The following is an 18992-nucleotide window of genomic DNA, read 5'->3' as shown; positions in this document are numbered from 1 at the left end:
CAGTTTGAACAGTTCTGCTCCTTGGTGTATACACTTTCATGCCCATAAGAAAAAAAAAATTATTATGATGAAAAAACGCTAGTTTCTTATATTATTTTTCTTTTCTTTTTTTTTTTAAGTAAAAGGAAGTATTAGTACTCCATGTTTTTACCAGTAAACAGTTTTGACCACGTCATGTGTGGGAAACGACAGCACTGAAAGGAAATAGAAGGTTGTGCTCATTGGACAGACCATTGCTAGTCCAGTGCACCTTGTTCCCCAATAACCAGATTCTCAGTAATGACAGAGCTGCAGCAGGAGCATACTGTTGCACTTTGGCAAATCCCATAGAAAGCACTACAATGAAATATTAAACATCCATAATTTTATTTTTCTTACAACAATAAAAACAGAAATATATTTTAGGAATTTTGATGTGAAATAACAAGATTTTTAAAAATAAGAAAAAGAACACTGGGTGATGGCACGCTGAAAAAAAATGTAACAAAAGATTTAACAAAAGTTTTGGAAAAAGAAATGAACTGGCTCAGTCTGACGCACACAGCCAATCAGTCAGAATCTTTCACCCTGCTGTGATACCGTAATGTTTGATAAATACTATAAAAAAAACACATACTATATCTACCGATTTAGGAAGGTTTATCTAACTATTGCAGCTTACCTGCCCTTAGATTTGGTGGCTGCATTTATATTCACCTGGTGTGTTGTGTTAGGACTACAGAACACTTCTCCCCTCATACCCATAACACAGGGGTGTTCTGTAGTCCACGGAAGTGAACTGAACAGGGCTAATAACACGACAGGGTACACAAAACAACACTGGGTTTCTGACAGGAATAACAGACTTTTTTTTTTTTTTTTTTTTACTTAGTGTATCAATATGACAACATGCCTTTAATGGTTTATTTAGCAGACCAAAACGAGAGCAAATAAACGTAAATTGATAAGGTTTACATTGCTGCAAATTGGATCACCCTAGAAGAATCCCCCAATGCCCTAATCTGCTTGTGTCTAACACGGAACACCTTGATAATAAGGCCTGTTGTCATAAGCAGACACGAGTGAATAATCCAACATCTGCTCCAATGGCAATTTGCCCAATCAACTCCTACAATCCATTTCACCAGCTTCATATTAATCATTTTTAAAGGAATTCTATAAGTGGGAAAATATCAAAGCCAGAGCTAACCAGGAAATTTGTTTTTTTAGAGGCCATGGCAAAGGCAAACTTTCCCCACTAGATAATCTAAGGTTAAGCCCAGTGCACATGGATCTTTCTGTAAAAAAATAAAAAAAACTAAATAAAAAAAACACACGTCTGTAAAAATGCAGGGTACAGAGGTAACCCCCAAATGAAGACCCTTCAGCTGACATTGTGGCAATCTAGTTTATCTACATAACCAGAAGCAAAATAATGTACTGTTCATGTTGCCCACAGCTGCCAACCAGATTCTGCTTCTCACCCTCCAATACTGCACCAGGAAATGCTGACTGGCTGCCATAGAGCAAAAATACTTTATGTGACAGGTCTCCATTCAGTTTAATCCTAGTTTCACAAGGCGATCAGATTGAAAACTCAAAAACAGCAATTCACTGTATCTATTAGCCCTTGAACACACGATCGGAGATTCCGACGGAATGTGTCCGGACCGTTTTGTCGGATATTCCGACTGTGTGTGGTCTGCATCGGACTGTTTCCGTCGGACCAAATTTTCCAACTTGCCGGAAATATTTTCTGACAAAATGTCCGATCGGACATACTCCAATCATGTGTAGAGAATTCCGATCGGACAAAGTGCCACGCATGCTCAGATCAAATTCCTACATCAAAGCTATTGGCTACTAGCCTGAACATAGTCCCGTTGTAAATTACGTCATCACGTTCTGAACGATCGGATTTTCCGACAACTTGGTCTGACCGTGCGTATGCAACAGTTTCGGACAAGATCCGTCAGACAAAATCCGACGGCCAGAATCCGACGGATTTGGTTGTCGGAATCTCCGACCGTGTATACAAGGGCTAAGGCTGATGGGTCTGGATGAGGATTTTTCCCTTTGAACTTTTAGGTTTTATTAAAAACCTGTTCTCTGATGTCATAAAGCAATGATGTAATTTATGCTAATGTTTTTTCAGTGAGATTCTTTGTGTGCATATTTGTCTGAGAACATATACAGTGCATGCGTAAAGTATTCACAGCGCTTCATTTTTTCCACATTTTGTTATGTTACAGCCTTATTCCAAAATTGATTAAATTCATTATTTTCCTCAAAATTCTACAAACAATACCCCATAATGACTACGTGAAAGAGTTTTGTTGGAAATCTTTGCAAATTTATTAAAAATAATAACAGGAAAAAAAATCCCATGTACATAAGTATTCACAGCCTTTGCTCAATCCTTTGTTGAAGCACCTCTGGCAAAAAAATGACAGCCTCAAGTCTTTTTGAGTATGATGCTACAAGCTTGGCACACCTATTTTTGGGCAGTTTCTCTCATTCTTCTTTGCAGGACCTCTTAAACGCCATCAGGTTGGATGGGCAGATCTCTCCAGAGATGTTCAAATCGGGTTCAAGTCTTGGCTTTGGCTGGGCCACCCAAGGACATTCACAGAGTTGTCCCCTAGCTGGAGTGTTATCTTGGCTGTGTGCTTAGGGTCGTTGTCCTGTTGGAAGATGAAAATCCAGCGGACTTTAGAAATAGAACATGTTTTACATTTTCCCACCGGAACTCAGCCGGACCGAAAAATTTGTTCGTGTGTATGCTATTCTGATGGACAAAAACCAATGCTAGGGCAGCTATTGGCTACTGGCTATGAACTTCCTTATTCTAGTCCGGTCGTACGTCATCACGTTCGAATCCGTCAGACTTTGGTGTGATTGTGTGTGGCCAAGTCCGTTCATTCGGAAAATCTGTCGGGAACTCCGCCGAAAGTCCGTCGGACCTAGTCCCTCGAAAAGTCCAGTCGTGTGTACAAAGAGTTCAATCTTTGTTTCATCAGACCAGAGAATTGTGTTTCTTATGGTCTGACAGACCTTCAGGTGCCTTTGGGCAAACTCCAGGTGAGCTGTCATGTGCCTTTTACTGAGAAGTGGCTTCCATCTGACCACTCTACCAACTAGGCCTGATTGGTGGAGTGCTACAGAGATATTTGTTCTTCTGGAAGATAATCCTTCCTCCACAGAGAAACGCTGGAGCTCTGTCAGAGTGACCATCGGGTTCTTGGTCACCTCCCTGACTCCCAATCGCTCAGTGTGGCCAGGTGGCCCGCTCTAGGAAGAGTCCTGGCGGTTCCAAAACTTCTTCCATTTACGGATGATGAAGGCCACTGTGCTCATTGGGACCTTCAACGCTGCAGACAGTTTTCTGTACCCTTCCCCAGATCTGTGCCTCTATACAATCCTGTCTCAGAGGTCTACAGACAATTCCTTGGACGTCATGGCTTGGTTTGTGCTCGGACGTGCACTGGTAACTGTGGTACCTTATATAGACAGGTGTGTGCATTTCCAGCTCAATTAAGTACATGGGATTTTTTTGTTTTTAATACATTTGTAAAGATTTTAAATAAACTTTCACGTTGTCATCATGGGGTATTGTTTGTAGAATTTTGAGGAAAATAATGAATTGAATCCATTTTTGGAACAAGCCTGTAACATAACAAAATGTGGAAAAAGGGAATACTTTCCGGATACACTGTATACTGTCAGGGTTACCTAGTCCCTGTCATTATTACTGGTCATTTTTTTATTCTAGATTACTCCACTTATTACAATTAAGATTTAAATAAAGGCAATTGCTTTAGTTTAAAAAAAGTTTTTTTTTTCTAGGAGTAAGGCCTCATGCACACGAGACGCAGATGAAACCTCTGTTAAAAAAAAGCTGAAACGCGCGTTTAGAAACGCGCGTTTTGCCGCGTTTAGACGCGTTTGCGTTTAAACGCGTTTATAAAGATAACATCATGTAGACCCTCCCCAAGCTCTCAAAGCATTTTTTTTTAACTATTTCTGCTATTTTGATCAGAGTGAGCAGCAGCAGCATAGAGAGCAGTTGTACACTTGCATTTGCCGTGTCACTTGCCACGGCACCTGCCACAAGTTGTGGATTGTCCACTTGCCACGTCACTTGCCACAAGTTGGGGATTGTCCACTTGCCACATCACCTGCCACGTCACCTGCCACAAATTGTGGATTGTCCACTTGCCACGTCACTTGCCACATCACCTGCCACGTCACTTGCCACGAGATGTGAATTGTCCACTTTCCACGTCATCTGCCATGCCACCTGCCACAAGCTGTGGATTGTCCACTTGCCGCACCACTTTCCACGTCACCTGCCACGTCACCTGCCACAAGATGTGGATTGTCCACTTGCCACGTCACCAGCCACATCACCTGCCACAAGTTGTGGATTGTCCACTTGCCACGTCCCTTGCCACGTCCCCTGCCACAAGTGGATTGTCCACTTGCCACATCACTTGCCACATCACCTGCCACAAGTTGTGGATTGTTCACTTGCCACGTCACCTGCCACAAGTTGTGGATTGTCCACTTGCCACGTCACTTGCCACAAGCTGTGGATTGTCCACTTGCCACATCACTTGCCACGTCACCTGCCACGTCACTTGCCACGTCACCTGCCACAAGTTTTGGATTGTCCACTTGCCACGTCACTTGCCACGTCAGCTGCCACGTCACTTGTCACATCACCTGCCACGTCACCTGCCACAAGTTGTGGATTGTCCACTTACCACATCACCTGCCACGTCACTTGCCACGAGATGTGGATTGTCCACTTGCCATGTCACTTGCCACGTCACCTGCCACGTCACTTGCCACAAGATGTGGATTGTCCACTTGCCATGTCACTTGCCACGTCACCTGCCACGTCACTTGCTACAAGATGTGGATTGTCCACTTGTCACATCACCTGCCACATCACTTGCCACATCACCTGCCACGTCACCTGCCACAAGTTGTGGATTGTCCACTTGCCACGTCACTTGCCACATCACCTGCCACGTCACTTGCCACAAGATGTGGATTGTCCACTTTCCACGTCACCTGCCATGCCATCTGCCACAAGTTGTGGATTGTCCACTTGCCACACCACTTTCCACGTCACCTGCCACGTCACCTGCCACAAGATGTGGATTGTCCACTTGCCACGTCACCAGCCACATCACCTGCCACAAGTTGTGGATTGTCCACTTGCCACGTCCCTTGCCACGTCCCCTGCCACGTCACCTGCCACAAGTGGATTGTCCACTTGCCACATCACCTGCCACAAGTTGTGGATTGTCCACTTGCCACGTCACCTGACACAAGTTGTGGATTGTCCACTCGCCACGTCACTTGCCACATCCCCTGCCACAAGTGGATTGTCCACTTGCCACATCACTTGCCCCATCACCTGCCACAAGTTGTGGATTGTCCACTTGCCACGTCACCTGACACAAGTTGTGGATTGTCCACTCGCCACGTCACTTGCCACATCACCTGCCACAAGTGGATTGTCCACTTGCCACGTCACTTGCCACATCCCCTGCCACAAGTGGATTGTCCACTTGCCACGTCACTTGCCACGTCACCTGCCACAAGTTATGGATTGTCCACTTGCCACGTCACATGCCAGTCACCTGCCACAAGTTGTTGATTTTCCACTTGCCACGTCACCTGCCAAGTCACTTGCCGCGTCACCTGCCAGGTCACTTGCCACGTCACCTGCCACAAGTTGTCTATTGTCCACTTTCCACGTCACTTGCCACTTCTCCTGCCACGTCACTTGCCACAAGTTGTGGATTGTCCACTTGCCACATCACTTGCCACCTGCCATGTCACTTGCCACAAGTTGTGGATTGTCCACTTGCCACGTCACTTGCCACAAGTTGTGGATTGTCCACTTGCAATTGCAATTGTTTAAAATATTTTTCTAATGGTTTTTCATCATTTGCAATCATTTTTGAGATTTTTAATGTAAAAAAAAAGGTCACCTTTAAAAACGCATATAAACGCAAACGCGGCTAAACGCGGTAGCGGCGTTTTACCGCGTTTTGCGTCTGAAACGCAGAAATTTTTGTTTCTGAACGCATTTTTTTGCTTCTGGAAAAACGAGATTAAACGCAACTGCATATAAACGGAAAAAAACCAGACTGTGTGCATGGACACATAGGATAACATTGAATGAGTTCAGGTGCAGTTGAAAAAACTGTCCAACTGCATCTGAACGCGCGTTTAACTGCGTCTCGTGTGCATGAGGCCTAAGAGTTTTAGGAGTAGTATGTCAAGTGTACTTTCCCTGGATTTCTAAAACCAACATCTGATAAATGGAATCACCTCTCTGCTTTCTAGCTCATTTGTTCTCTACTTAGTACTAGACATTCAAAATAGTAAAATGATTCTGAGTAGTGTAACTACTTTGATAATAATGATAGGATTTATTTTATGAAAGACAGCAGAAGCTAAAATTGATAAAATTCGGTAGAACAAGAACAATTATAGATTAGAAGTATTTGATATTTTACAGCGTAAATGAAAGTAATTGGCAAAAATGTCTTGCCTGTGATCAGCTAAGAAGTTAAAGTGAAAGAAAATCTAAACAAATTTTTTATTTATTTTTTTCAAAACGTTCCCTCCCCTCACTCCTCCAAGCCATCCTGCATACCCTGTATAAAAAAAAAAAGATCAGCGTATTTGCCTTTTTTTTTTAATCTGGTCGTGTGATCCTGCAGCTTTGGCATTCCTGTAGGGAAGCGCTTGATAACAGCTATGAATTTCATCACCTATAGCAGGGATGTGCAATTAGCGGACCTCCAGCTGTTGCAGAACTACAAGTCCCATAAGGCATAGCAAGACTGACAGCCACAAGCATGACACCCAAAGGCAGAGGCATGATGGGACTTGTAGTTTTGCAACAGCTGGAGGTCCACTAATTGCATATCCCTGACCTATAGGTTCTTCTGGCCCAGCTGTGGTTGCTGCTCCCCCTTCTCCCCTGCAGGAGCTGCTCACTGACACAGGGGAGATGGAGTTGCAGAATCACATGACCAGACTGGAGTGGATTAAAAAGAGGCAAGTACACAGATCCTTTTTTTTTTTTTTTTTTTTTACACAGAGGGTATGCGGGATAGGTAGGAGGAGGGGGACAGGGAATGTTTAAGAATAGTTAGTGTTAGGGTTTTTTTTCCCACTTTAAGATATCTTCTGTTTTGAACTCAATCAACGTGCTTTTTTTTTTTTTGTCTGTGCAACTATAGATTGATTCTTTAACAGAAGAAACATGAATAACTGGTCTGATGTTACCATGCCATTCAATAGTTATAGCCTCAAACTAAATAGGGATGCATCGGACTGAATCAGAGAGATGGATTCAGAACCGTTAGGAACTGTGGCCAGGTGTTCCTTCCCCTTTGTGGAGGTTTATAGGTCTGGCCGACACCAACAGCCTAGGGTTCCAGGCAACATGTACAAATCGGTGAGTTTATTCCCAGCCTCCGGACTACACAAAAAGGTCTTTACATTGTACACTTTATACTGTACTCTCTATTTTCATCCTCCAGGCCACAACTCAAACATACACTTCTGGGTTCCATAATAAGAATCTTGCAATAGTATACAGCCATGCCCTCAATAACAAAGTGTCCATAACTACACCAAAGGGGTTTATTTTAATTTTGTGCCACTGCTATGGCCGTGAATAATCCTCAGGGATACGTACCGTGTATCTGGCAAAGACATAGGCTCCAGCACCAACACCAATTCCAATAATACTGGGGAAACTGCATAAAAAAACAGGGCAAAGTTACATACAACCTATGATTATTCACATTAGTTTATGTTCCAGGTTTGTATCTGGCAAGTTTACTCACTTAAGGTACTGCAGCACGCAGGGGATGGTTTCTGCCAGTTGATCAAGTGATGGGTATTGATACCTGATTGGACACAATGTAACAGAGTAACAGGGTTAGAAAACACAACATGCATAGTATATAGTTTCATGTAGCCATGGGTATAAAGACAGCTCCGAGACTCACAGCAAAGAACCATATAGTACAAAATATTATTTGAATTATTAAGAGCAAAACCTAGATTGCATTACTAAATATGCAACAAATCTGTTTACCAAAGGCCATTTTGTTAACGGATGTGCTGCTTTGAAAGAAAGCTATCTACAGCTCCACCTTATTATAGGCCCATCAGAGTGAACCAAAGTCAGTCTAGGCCAGTATTGCTTAACCAAGATGCCATGGCACCCTGGTGTACTGCATGGAGTTGTCAGGAGTCCCACGCCATGTCCGATATTTTTGCACAGCATCATGGGCTGGTCACCAGCACCATGAAAATGTATGACGCTAATCCAGGGCAAGCCCAATATTCACAAGGGGATGGAAGACTGTCTCCATTTCGACTGGATCCACCTCCCGACCACTGCCATGCAGGCGAAACTGTGTGGTGATAAAAGCAAAAGGTAGGACTTTCATTTGAAAGGGGGGGGGGGGTGGGGGGGGGGAGGTTGAGGGCTGTGATACATAGGGGAAGATACTGATGTTACGGGGAGCCTATTTTAGACTTGAGTGCTTTTAAGATTTTGCATACTTTCAAAAGGTGCAATGACTTAAAAAAAAAAAAAAAAAAAAAAAAAAGGTCAAGAGACACAGCTTTAGACAATATACTGCTTCTGTGTGCTGGTGAACAAGCTAGTTACTGTACACAATGTAGTTTGATTCAAAAGTAGGCACTCCACTTAAGTTCACAAAAAAAAAAAAAAAAGAGAAGAAGGAAAAAAAAAAAAAAAAAAAAAAAAAAAAAAAAAAAAAAATCACAAAAGAGGTACATAGCTTATCGGGCACCAAGACATTTTACTTCCACCATACTTTACCCCATTATAGAAGTTTAGTAATGAACAAGTTTATCCAAACTGGTAATCTTCAATAGTTAACAGCATAGGAGAGCTTCATTTTGGTGCACTTTACATATCTGTTGTGCATCCCAACCGCAAAAGAAAACTTACCCAACAGGGTAGACAGCTGCCCCCTCCTCTTGCCCTGGAGCATCAATGTGGCACACAACGAAATTCTTCACGATCTCATGCATGTCCTCATTATTAAACAGTGTGTCAAAACACATTTTATCTGGCGGGCGGCAGAAAAAAAAAAAAAGGAAAGTGATGAGTAAGCAGAAAGTAAATTTATTAAAACGGAGGCTGCACAACATTAAAGTTAAAAAACGAAAGAGGAAGTTGTTGGCATTTTAGCAACGACAATGGAAAGAACCGAGATCTGATATTATTTCTACATAGTTCCACTGTGAGGAGTTTGCAAAAAGGACATAGGATTAGCAAGTTGTGTATGAAGATGTGTGCAATACGTTACAGAGAGTCCAAAACTGAAACACCTAGAGGACACTGGAAAAAATATCAGAACAACCCGAATCAAATTAAGGCTTATCCATAAATCCTTCCACAAAAATGAGCATTGCTTGCTTATATGTAGACATGTACATCCATCTACCAGCTCAGCTACACTAACTGACATACAAGTGATTCTGTTGCCCTGCCCTTATAGAGTATACAGGGTCAACTTTGTGTAAGGACAAATTGATATCGGAGACTGACGTCTGGTGCTTTCTAGTAGAAATGAATTATATATGAGTAGTTTAGACCTGGTCACACACAATGTGATTTTTTTAAAGTGATACCAAATAGTGCAACATTTTGCAGTAGACAATCCACTACCATCTAAACAAATCCACAAGCGGAAATGAATGGGAAAAAAACTGGTGTCATTGGTCACAAGAACCCTACAGCATGCTGGAAAAATCAGTGTAGCAAGAACATTTGGGAGGATTTCCGCTAGCACTGGAAGCAGAAAGCTCATTCATGGAGATCATTACATATTACGGTTTTCCCATAATTTTTTTAACAAATGTCTAGCCAGCAATTAGCTGTATGTGTGTATAATTCTGATAACATCACTACTGTTTACTATAGACTATGTATAGTTAATGCAGAAAATAGACAGGAGCCCAAGGAGTAGTGACACAAGAAAAAGCCAAAGTCATAGCCAACAGACTATAATAAAGATGTAAATGACAACCACAGAAAAAGACAAAATTAGAATGAGAAGAAACGGAAAGACAAGGTCAGTTGTGGTAGTACAAAGAACAAGGCACAAAAGACAGACGACACACAGACACAAACAGGTACGATGAACACAGATAACCCTCATACTCACGGTCCATCCCCACATCATGGAATGTTACTATCGCTGGACGCTTGGGTTTGGGGGAGCCCTGAATTGTAACCGTCACCATCCCATAGGGAGTCTCAATACAGTGCTTCTACACCACGAGATACAGAGAGGAAGACAGGTTGAGTTTATACTGGAATACCAGTGCTAATGATATACTCAAGGAACAGGGCTTGATATGAAACCAGAAAGTTCAAACAAAAACTTTTAGAAAATATCAACGTCCATAAAATCCTTAAGTATATGTTCACATTTTTAATCCCACAAAAAAAAAAAAAAAAAAATACACAAAACCACAAATACACCTAGTCTATAAGCAAGCTGTACAAAACAGTGGTAGCATAATATACTTAGCAAGTGTACAACATACTTGTGTTTTAGCACACCACAAGACTTATATGTGAACCAATCTGACAAAACGTGACACAAAAATGTGGCAGATCAGTTAAAACCTGCATTTTGGTGCACTGGCATTCAAATTAGTGGTCTTCCTTACCGCTACAGGTATTGACATACAAAATTAAATGTTGTACATTAGCTCATGTGGGTAATGCAGCGCACTGCAATACAGTTAAACAGTCTGGATGGGTCAAAGAAGAGAAGATCTACACCACTCCAGGCATTTGTGCTTCTCTAGTTACATTTGCTGGCCATACCATAGAAATGAAGAATGGTGCTCTGGATGCCTGCTCACCTGCTCACCATACCATAGAAATTAAGTATGGTAAGGTGCTCTGGATGCCTGCTCACCTTGTAGACTTTATCAAATTCAGTCAAAAAAATCACAGTGCATGAAGGAAAGATTTTGATGCATTTCAGGCTATACTGGAGCTTAATCATAACCATAAATTTTGACTCATTTATTTTTATTAGTTAAAAATAACAAAGCATGTTATACTTACCTGTCCTGTGCAGTAGATTTGCACAGGACAGCCCCGATCCTCCTCTTCTCAGGTCCTTCTTGGGTGCTGCTGGCCCCTCCCTCCTGTTGAGTACTCCCACAGCAAGCAGCTTGCTATGGGGGGGCACCCAGGCTGAGCCACAGCTCCCTGTATCTATTCAGACACAAAGCTGCTGCTCAGCCCCCTTTCCTTCCTCATTGGCTGACTGACTTTGACAGCAGCGGGAGCCAATGGTGCCAGGCTTCTGTCTCAGCCAATGAGGAGGGGAGTCCCGGGCAGCTCAGACACTCCTAAAACATCGCTGGATCTACATGGGATTCAGGTAAGTATTAGAGGGGCTGCTGCACACAAAAGGTTTTTTATCTTCAGGCATACCATAGAATGCATGAAGATAAAAAAAAAAAGTTTAGCCTTTACAACCACAATTATGATGAAGCGCTATTATAGTGCGAACCTCAAAGAAACATTTTGCAATAACATAAGATTTAAATTTCTCATGTCAAACACCAAGTGTCGGTTCACATTACAGCAACTTGAGATTCGACTTGTCAGACCTTAAGTTGGCCCAAGTCGCTGGACATAAGAAATTACATTAAAGTGAACGAGAGCCATCTTAATGTACACTACTGAGGTTGCTCCGACTTCAGAAAAGGTTCCTGTACTACTTCAAGGTGACTTCTAGGCAACTTATACCCATAGATTTCAATGGAAGTGGCCTCCAAGTCTGATCTCCATCTATATTGAAGCGACTTTACAGGAATAAGAAAATAATTTACTCAGGTATTTCCCACATTTACCCAGGCAACCCCTTCCCTCCCACAAAGCTGATTATTCTGCTATTGGCCACAGTCAAAGTTGCCTATCCTGCAGGCAACTTTAAGCCACATTGTAAGTTGTGCAAATTCACGCTGAAGTCTCACTGAAGTCGCCTCCAAATCGCTTTGCAAAGTCATGCTATAAGTTGGGTTTGCCCCATGTGTGAACCGAGCCTAAGCCTTATATTATCAAAATAAGATGTCCTGCACCAACTATATATCTTTTTATTGTTAAGAAGTTTAAACCAGAATTTACATGCCCGTGTAACATGCTTGACTTCCTCTTGCTGGCTGATACGTTACTACAGGACGCTAGAAATTAACTATGCATGTTCTTCTTTCACAATGTGAGCTTTTAAATAAGGCTGTATATATAAAATAGCAAATATAGTAATCTATGTTTACTATTTTAAACCCGGAATAGAAGGCCATATCTATGTAGTGTCATCTAAACAGAATAAAAAAAGATATACCTATGATGTAAAAACAGATACCGGTGATGAATATGGGTGTGTTTATATGCCTGTACTCAGGGCTCGAGTCCTGCGGGAATGCATGGGAACGGCGTTCCCGTACTATTTCCACAATGGGGACGCCGTTCCCATTAGCCGCCTGAGTAGCCCGCTGCCAATGCGTAGCCTGCCGCTCCTCTGCCGCCCGAGTGACTGGTTGCTAGGCTAGGGCCGCTCCGCGTCTAGCAACCGGTCACATGACGTCGGTCGTACACGTGGGCACGCACTGGAGTCAGTGGGCAGTGCGCATACGGTCTCCAGCGCAGCCAGCGACAGACACATGCCGCTGGGATCCGGACTGTCTCCTCCCTCCCCTCTACCCAGTGCCAGACAGTCCAGGCCTCCTGGGGCCACAGCCACTGCACTGCTACCAGTTTACTTCTCTCCCTAGAAGTAAACCAGGTTAGTCACTAGTATGTTAAGTTGCACTCTGCAATACCCCGCCAATACTCTGCAATACCCCGCCAATACACTGCAACACCCCGCCAATACACTGCCACACCCCGCCAATACACTGCCACACCCCGCCAATACACTGCAACACCCCGCCAATACACTGCAACACCCCGCCAATACACTGCAACACCCCGCCAATACACTGCAACACCCCGCCAATACTCTGCAACAACCAATACTCTGCATTACCCAATACTCTGAAATACCCTGCCAGCACTCTGCAATACATACCCTGCCATTACTCTGCAATACCCTGCCAATACTCTGCATTACATACCCTGCCGATACTTACTCTGCAATACTTACCCTGCCAATACATACCCCGCCGATACTCTGCAATACATACCCTGCCGATACTTACTCTGCAATACTTACCCTGCAATACCCAGCAATGCTCTGCCAATAATCTGCAATACCCAGCAATAATCTGCCATACCCTGCCAATACTTATCCTGCCAATATTCTGCAATACCCTGCCAATACATATTTTGCTAATACCCAGCCATACCCATCCATGCTCAGCCAAAATATTATTGAGGGAGATGACATTGATATTACAGTGGGGGAGATGTATATTGCAGTGGGGACTATATGGTGGTGACATTTTTCACAGTTTTTTGCAAATTCAATTATTATTTGCTGATCCGAAAAAAAGATCCAATCTGTGACTCAGATCCAAGGAATGATCCGATCCGTGAGTTTTTTGATCCGTAGCCGATAATCTTGCACGGCAAGGGCAACGTTATTCCAGTTTGTGTGATATTTTCTAATTTGCTGTATTTGAATTTGGAACAGGGTGTATTTGTGTTAGAAATTCCCTGCGAGGGAAAGATCATCACCCATTGTGTTGATTATTCTATTTGACAAGTTAACTTATTTTGTTTTTGTAAACTGGCACTTTACAATAAATTTACTGTATTTTCTGTGAAATATATATGCATATGAGCATACCTTTATTTATTTTTATTTTTTTTGGTGGGGGAGTGGATCTTGGGTGGGAGTTCCCACACTTTTTTCCGCAGGACTTGACCCCTGCCTGTACTGCTATGTACACAAACATGTATGTATAAAACACAAAACATTACATACCTGCTCTTGTACTTGCATTAATTTTGCAGCTAATTCGGTTGCCTAAAAATAAACACAAAATAAAATATGTGTGATAACAATTGTGGCATCTTCCTGTAAATTCAAAAGCAGAGAATCTTGGCATTACCTTTAAAGGGTCCTGTGGAAGAGCATTGTCATCTGTGATCTGAACTTCTTGTAACTCCGACATCTCCAGATCTGTAATACAGAACATATAAATTGTTTACTTCAGCGGTAACGTTAGAGTAATTGCTGTTTATTTAGCACAGAAAAGAAATAAAGCCATGTTCTTGCTGCAGAACCCGATACCCAAACCTCTGGGCTATTTTTAGACCTACTGAGTACTCCTCACCCCTTGTAACCTTAAAAAGTATATATTAGTCTTCCTAACAGCAGCATTGTACAAATGCCATGAAATAACCTGCTGGAGAAGGAAGCATGGAAATCTTTTCACAAATTTTCTCCACTATTGGCCACGTACCTGTCTACCTAAACAATCCATTAAATCTATATCCAATAGCAGTATGCCCTTATACTACATGGTTTTGTCACATCTAAAAGATTATTGAAACAGCGTTATTATGCAGCAGAGTAAAATGAAAAGATTTTGGGTGGACTTCAACTGACTGCATGACAAGCCACCATGAAAAGATTTTGGGTGGACTTCAACTGACTGCATGACAAGCCACCACGTTATATCAATGGAAGGGAAGCTATCCAAGGTAATCCTTAAAAATGAAGTTTGTTTCGGCAAAAAACTGGATAGGTCTTCCTACCAGTAGGAGGAAGGCCAACGCTAACAATTGCTTTTTGATGTTTGATGACGATTTGATGTTTTTTTGTGATGGTACATTCTGCATTTTTTGTTACAGTTGGGCTTCATGTTGACTTTTTGTAACACTTTTATGAAATGTTCCAAAAAACTTGAACTATACCAGTGGATAGACCCACTACAATCTTTACAGTCATAAGGAATAACTACGCAAAGACTCACATGTAGAAACTGTTGCATAATATTTCTCTATGTTGGCCTGCATAACATGTAGCTAGAATGCAGACCAGACACTTTCAAACATTTGTTCCAAATGAAGATAAATTAATCTGCAAGGTTTTTTTGTATGTTTCCATTTAAATAATAATAAAAAAAAAAGTTTAAAGAAAGCACTGTCAACCCCTATGCACAGCAACATTATTATTCTGACATTTACATTGAGAAGCAGGCAACTTCAGCTGGTTCCTCACTAATCTCGATCTCTTAACATAGGATCAGGGTTGCTAAAAACTCTGAGGCCCGGACTCCACTGCCTCTTGGCCCATCACTGTAACAAATACTGAAGTACCGAGGGGCTGGTGGACTTGAGCCAGTGACCAGAGGGCTAACTGCTCCTAGAAGAGCAGAACACTCATTTAATTTTATTCATTTAACATTTTTTTTTTTTTTTTTTGAGATCCTGGGTTACATAAAAGAGATCGAGAAATACCTGTTATTTAACTGGGGTGTATGGAAAGAAATAAAAATATCTTTGACACCCGCCATCTAGTTCTGAAACTAAAGTAAAATAACAAAATAAAATGTTGGTATTCTACCTTCTTCCTACATATACAGAAAATACTAATGGAATAGTAGACTTCCCACTACTGGTGGAAGAAACAGCAGCAAAAGGATGGATGCAATGATGGTGAGTAGAGTAGCATGAGAGCTTGGAGCCCATTGAAACGTGAACATTTTTTTTTAAACTGCTAAAGGTTCAACAATAACAGCAAAAACAAGTAGTTTATGGTACTGCATTTTCTAGTGCAGGCTAAAATCAGGAACATGGAGAAAATCCACAGTTTTTTAAGAGGGCTTGTTCACAACAACACACAGGGGTTAATGTACTAAAACTGGAGAGTGCAAAATCTGGTACAGCTGTGCATAGAAACCAGTTTATAACTTCAGCTTGTTCAATTACGTTTTGACAAAAAAAAAAAAACCTGGAAAACTGGTTGGTTTCTATGCAGAGCTTCTCCAGATTTTGCACTCTTCAGTTTTAGTAAATCAAACCTAATGTGTTTCTAGAACACTGTAAATTCCTGCTATTTTTCTATATACTGAGAGGAGAAAATCTTTCCTAGGAGGAATATGGAGGCTGCCATGTGGAATGTTTTATTCTGCAAATGCTAGTTACCTGGCGGTCATACTGATTCTAGCTTTAAGTCCCTAAACCAGAACAACCATGCAGTTTAGGACTTCTAACAGTAAGTTTAACACAGGGAACATGCTTACAGGAGGGGAAAGCACAGAGATGACCACCTCAGTGAGCTGCCATTGAGAATTGCAGGCTGGGCAGGTCCTGAACCAAGCTGCCTGTATCCCCATAGGAAAAGGCATTTCCAAACATCCTGAAGACACCACATGAAGCAAGAGTAAATCTTTACAAAGCAAGGGGGAAATCCCACCTATGACTTCTCATAACTCCTGTTGCAAATTTTGCACTTTTTTTGTGCAGTGTAGTTGTTGCTATCCAACTAGAATATAATATTCTGATAGAGGTTCTAACCCTTCTCCAGATTAACTGCATTGTAGTTTGCAGAAAGTATGGGACCTGGCTGCAGGGGTGCTGAGCTCAGGGAGGAGAGCAAAGAAAAAATGCAATAGCACAGGACGTAAAATCAATGAAGAAAGAAACGTCAAAAAAGTGGAGCCGTGTTTCCAATCTTTCTTTCAAGATGTGACATGTACTCAAACGTGTGCAGGGTATGCACACACATGCTCTCTCGCCTTGGTCACATGCTTGGCTGGACCTTCTTAATTAAAAGGTAGATGTGAGCATTAGAACATATGGATGGTAGCAGCACACATGCATTATCACCTTAGTCTCAGGCCGCGTACACACGGGCGGACTGTTCGCCCAACTTTGTCCGCTGAACAGTGTTTGGGCGGACAGTCCGCTCGTGTGTGGGCTTTCAGCGGACAGTTTCAGCGGACAGTTTGACGAACAAGGTTTTACGGAATTTCCGAAAAACTGTCCGCTGAAACCTTGTTTCAGCGAACAGTCCGCTCGTGTGTAGGCTTGTTCGTCAAACTAAGTTCCGCGCATGCTCAGAAAGGATTTACACGCCGAAAGTTATAATGCAGTGTATAGGACGTCGTATTTTTCGTCCCGTCGTACGTGCCGTTCACGTCATCGCGCACGGTTTCAGCAAACTGTTCGTCCGTCGTGTGTGGCCATGTCCGTCCATGCTAATTTTGAGCGGACTGTTTGCCGAAACTGTTTGACGGACAAAGTTGGGCGAACAGTCCGCGCGTGTGAACGCGGCCTCATACTTGGCTATAATAAAAAGTAGAAGTGGGCACTAGAACATGTGGAAGGCAAGGGCTTGCACCCTGCCCAACCCTGATATTATACTTGGCTGTACCTTCAATATTAAAAAGGTAGATGGGCATTGGAACATACGGAGGGTAACCGCACACATGCACCCCTTACCTTTGTCACATACTTGACTATAATAAAAGGTAGAAGTGGGCACTGGAACATGTGGAGGGTACACACGCACACACACACACACTCGCTCACCTTGTTCTGAACCTTGGCTGGACATTCTTAACAAAAAGGTAGACAAAGGCATTAAACATGCAGCTGGTAAGAGCACACATGCTCTCACACCTTGTTTATAATAAAAGGTAGAAGTGGGCGCTGGAACATGTAGAGGGCAAGTGCTTACACCCTCTCTAACATTTGCATTATACTTGGCTGAACCTTATATAATAAAAAGGAAGAAGTGGGCACTGGAACATTAGAGCACATGTGCTTGCTCACCTTAGTGTCATACTTAACTCAACCTTCTATAACAAAGGATAGAAGTGGGTACTGGAACATGTAAACACTTGCATGCTTTCTCACCTCGGTCTGAACTTTGGCTGGAGACTTAACAAAAAGGTAGATGTAGGCAGTAGAACATGTGGATGGTAAGAGCACACATGCTCTCTCACCTCGGTCTTTGTTTTGGTAAAATCGGCCACTGGAACATGTAGAGGGCAAGTGCTTACACCCTCTCCAACCTTTGTATTATACTTGGCTAAGCCTTCTATAAAAAGTAGTATGAAGTGGGCATTGGAACATACGAACGGAAGAGCACAATGCTGTCTCATCTTGCTCTCATACTGGTCTATCATAAAAGGAAGAAGCAGGCACTGGGACATATTGAGGGTAAAGGTACACATGATTTCTCACCTTGCTCCCATACTTGGCTGAACCTTCTATTATAAAGGGAAGAAGCAAGCACTGGAACATATGAAGGGGTAGCACACACATGCTCCCTCACCTTGGTCTTATTTTTAGCTGAACCTTCTATATTAAGCAGTAAAAGCAGACACTAGTTTCATACATAGCTGAATTTTCTATAATAAAAAGGTAGAAGCAAGCACTGGAACATGTGCAGGGTAAGTGCGCACATGCTCTCTCACCTTGGTCTCTATTATGAATCTTCCATAATAAAGAAAAAAAATCCTCAAGGGCTTTTAAATTTTGCGAGCAGCTCAGGCTGCTGTTACCATAGATCATTAAATTATTCTATACAGTAAAACACATTTTCTAAACACTCGACATGCTCCTGGCCTATCCACTTTGTAGTGTGCACTGATGATGAGCTTACCAGAGAGATAATTATCATTATAAGAGCTGCTCGAGCAGCATTTACCATATTGAACAAGGATAAAAGCACCGGAGGACAAACATTTGTTGTTTTTTTTTTTTATATTTCTACTGCATATGAGTCCCAGAGTGCCCGGACATTGTACCATGTAACTGTGTTCAAGAGACCGTTAATTTGGTTTACTATGAATGACACATATCCCTCAGGAAGAGCCATCTGCTTCTTTTCCCCTCACTATCATATTTACGGGATGCTTGTCCTGTCTAATCAACATGTGGAAAGTGCACATTTTTTCCCCTCTTACTGTGTTACTACTGTAGCTAAATGGACTAGCAGTGTTCT

General features: G+C 42.2%; 1 protein-coding gene across 2 annotated transcripts in view; it reads right to left on the bottom strand.

The window, feature by feature from the left end:
• NDRG2 (NDRG family member 2) overlaps positions 1-18992 on the bottom strand; it is an 85532-nt gene that overhangs the window by 30227 nt on the left and 36313 nt on the right. For both annotated transcript variants that reach the window (XM_077461164.1, XM_077461165.1), the window contains exons 2-7: positions 14143-14213; positions 14016-14057; positions 10227-10332; positions 9005-9125; positions 7863-7925; positions 7712-7772 (exon numbers count right to left, since the gene is read on the bottom strand). In XM_077461164.1, the coding sequence (XP_077317290.1) occupies positions 7712-7772; positions 7863-7925; positions 9005-9125; positions 10227-10332; positions 14016-14057; positions 14143-14205 (456 nt within the window). In that variant the 5' untranslated portion in view covers positions 14206-14213. The remainder of the gene's footprint in view (positions 1-7711; positions 7773-7862; positions 7926-9004; positions 9126-10226; positions 10333-14015; positions 14058-14142; positions 14214-18992) is intronic.

The sequence above is a fragment of the Lithobates pipiens genome, unplaced genomic scaffold (genome assembly GCF_037356315.1).
Source record: "Lithobates pipiens isolate NorthernLeopardFrog02 unplaced genomic scaffold, aLitPip1_a1.2 Scaffold_3, whole genome shotgun sequence".
Lineage (NCBI taxonomy): Eukaryota > Metazoa > Chordata > Amphibia > Anura > Ranidae > Lithobates > Lithobates pipiens.
The sequence above is the reverse complement of the archived record's forward strand: the minus strand, read 5'-3'. Positions and strand labels throughout refer to the sequence as shown.